Source organism: Rasamsonia byssochlamydoides (genome assembly GCF_041956645.1).
Source record: "Rasamsonia byssochlamydoides strain NRRL 3658 unplaced genomic scaffold VTN77scaffold_97, whole genome shotgun sequence".
Classification (NCBI taxonomy): domain Eukaryota; kingdom Fungi; phylum Ascomycota; class Eurotiomycetes; order Eurotiales; family Trichocomaceae; genus Rasamsonia; species Rasamsonia byssochlamydoides.
In genome coordinates this window covers 96,030-97,356 of record NW_027192480.1, presented here as the reverse complement: position 1 = coordinate 97,356, position 1,327 = coordinate 96,030, and the positions used below count along the sequence as shown (strand labels likewise).

Genomic DNA, 1,327 nt, shown 5'->3' with positions numbered 1-1,327 from the left:
CGGTGAAGACACCTCTGCACGGGGGGGGGGTCAGCACCATTCTGGGGATCGCAAACAGAGTAAGGGTCTTACTGTCCACCAGGCCCATAGACAGTGCCATGGCTCTCCAGAACGATGGTTCCGCCGCCGTTGGTACACGCCACTCCATCCTTATCAACCTAAAAAAAATTTTTTTTTCAGTACTTTCAAACCGAGATCGGGGAGAGACGGAGGGTATACTCACAAATCCACCGGTTGGCGACGTCGAACGGCACACTTTGATCTTATACTCCTCGCCGGATGCAGGCCGCGACGTGTCGTATCCGCAGCAGATGCCGGCGGAGTAGAAGAGATAGTAGTAGCTGCCGTACTGGTACAGGTACGATCCCTCCTCGGCATGATCGCCGGACGGGTCGTAGGCGATGTTGTAGGACGACGAAGAGGCCTTGGTGGCGGCCGAGTTCATCGGGACCTGGTAGAGGTCGTGCCAGAACGAGCCGAAGGTCAGGTAGTACGTTCCGCTGCTGCTGTCGTGGAACAGGTTGCCGTCGATGGAATTGTAGGCTTTGGATGAGCTGGACGCCACGTCCACCGAGCCGTGATCGGTCCAGGAGCCTGCCTCCATGGTCGGGGACGTTGCAAGTCCGATGGCGGAGTTCTGCGATCCGAAGGTGGACACGGAGTAGTACACATAGTAGGTACCGTCCACAATCTGGGCATCCGGAGCCTGTAATTAAAGAAAGCGATAGACATCAGAATTAACTCTTGAAAAAAAACAGTATATCGGGGAATATATCGCAGTGAATGCAAAATGGTCAGTCTACCCAGAGATCATCGTTCCCCGCCAGATCGATGGACGATCCACCGGGCAGCATCGAGCCGACGACGGTCCAGGGACCTTCGATCGACGACGCAGATGCATAGGAGATCTTATTCCCCGTGGAAAAGCGGAAGTATCGCCCGTCCGATTGTCGCCGGATCAGCGAGGGATCATGGACGTTGCAGGCCCCAGAGCATCCACCTGGGTTCGCGTACCCATGGGCCCAGGCTGCAAGGAAGCCGAGGAGGACGGTTGATAGGGCCAACTGCATTCTTCATAACGCAACTCACTGGACAAGAAAGAAAAAAAAATAGACAGTCGTCACTGCTCGGTCCGCCAAAGAATAGGCAGTACGACTGACTATTTATGCGGTAGATACATGAAACGTTCGTGATCAGACGTGACTTTCTTCATTGGTGGAACAATGGATGGCATCATTCTTGTTTGATTCGAATCGTTCTTCGGACTTGGTGGCACAATTATATTTTAATATATATGAGACAAGTTCGCAGGAGATGGTCCTTGCCA

At 53.4% G+C, this 1,327-nt stretch overlaps 1 protein-coding gene across 1 annotated transcript; it reads right to left on the bottom strand.

Annotated features, from left to right (window-relative positions):
* Positions 1-68: 68 nt before the first annotated feature.
* On the bottom strand, positions 69-1,070 carry VTN77DRAFT_9872 (uncharacterized protein; the record flags this gene model as incomplete). The annotated part of the gene is made up of 3 exons (XM_069426526.1): positions 69-158; positions 224-706; positions 804-1,070. 3 exons carry the CDS (start codon positions 1,068-1,070, stop codon positions 69-71), a joined length of 840 nt encoding a protein of 279 aa, XP_069273598.1.
* Positions 1,071-1,327: the final 257 nt, after the last annotated feature.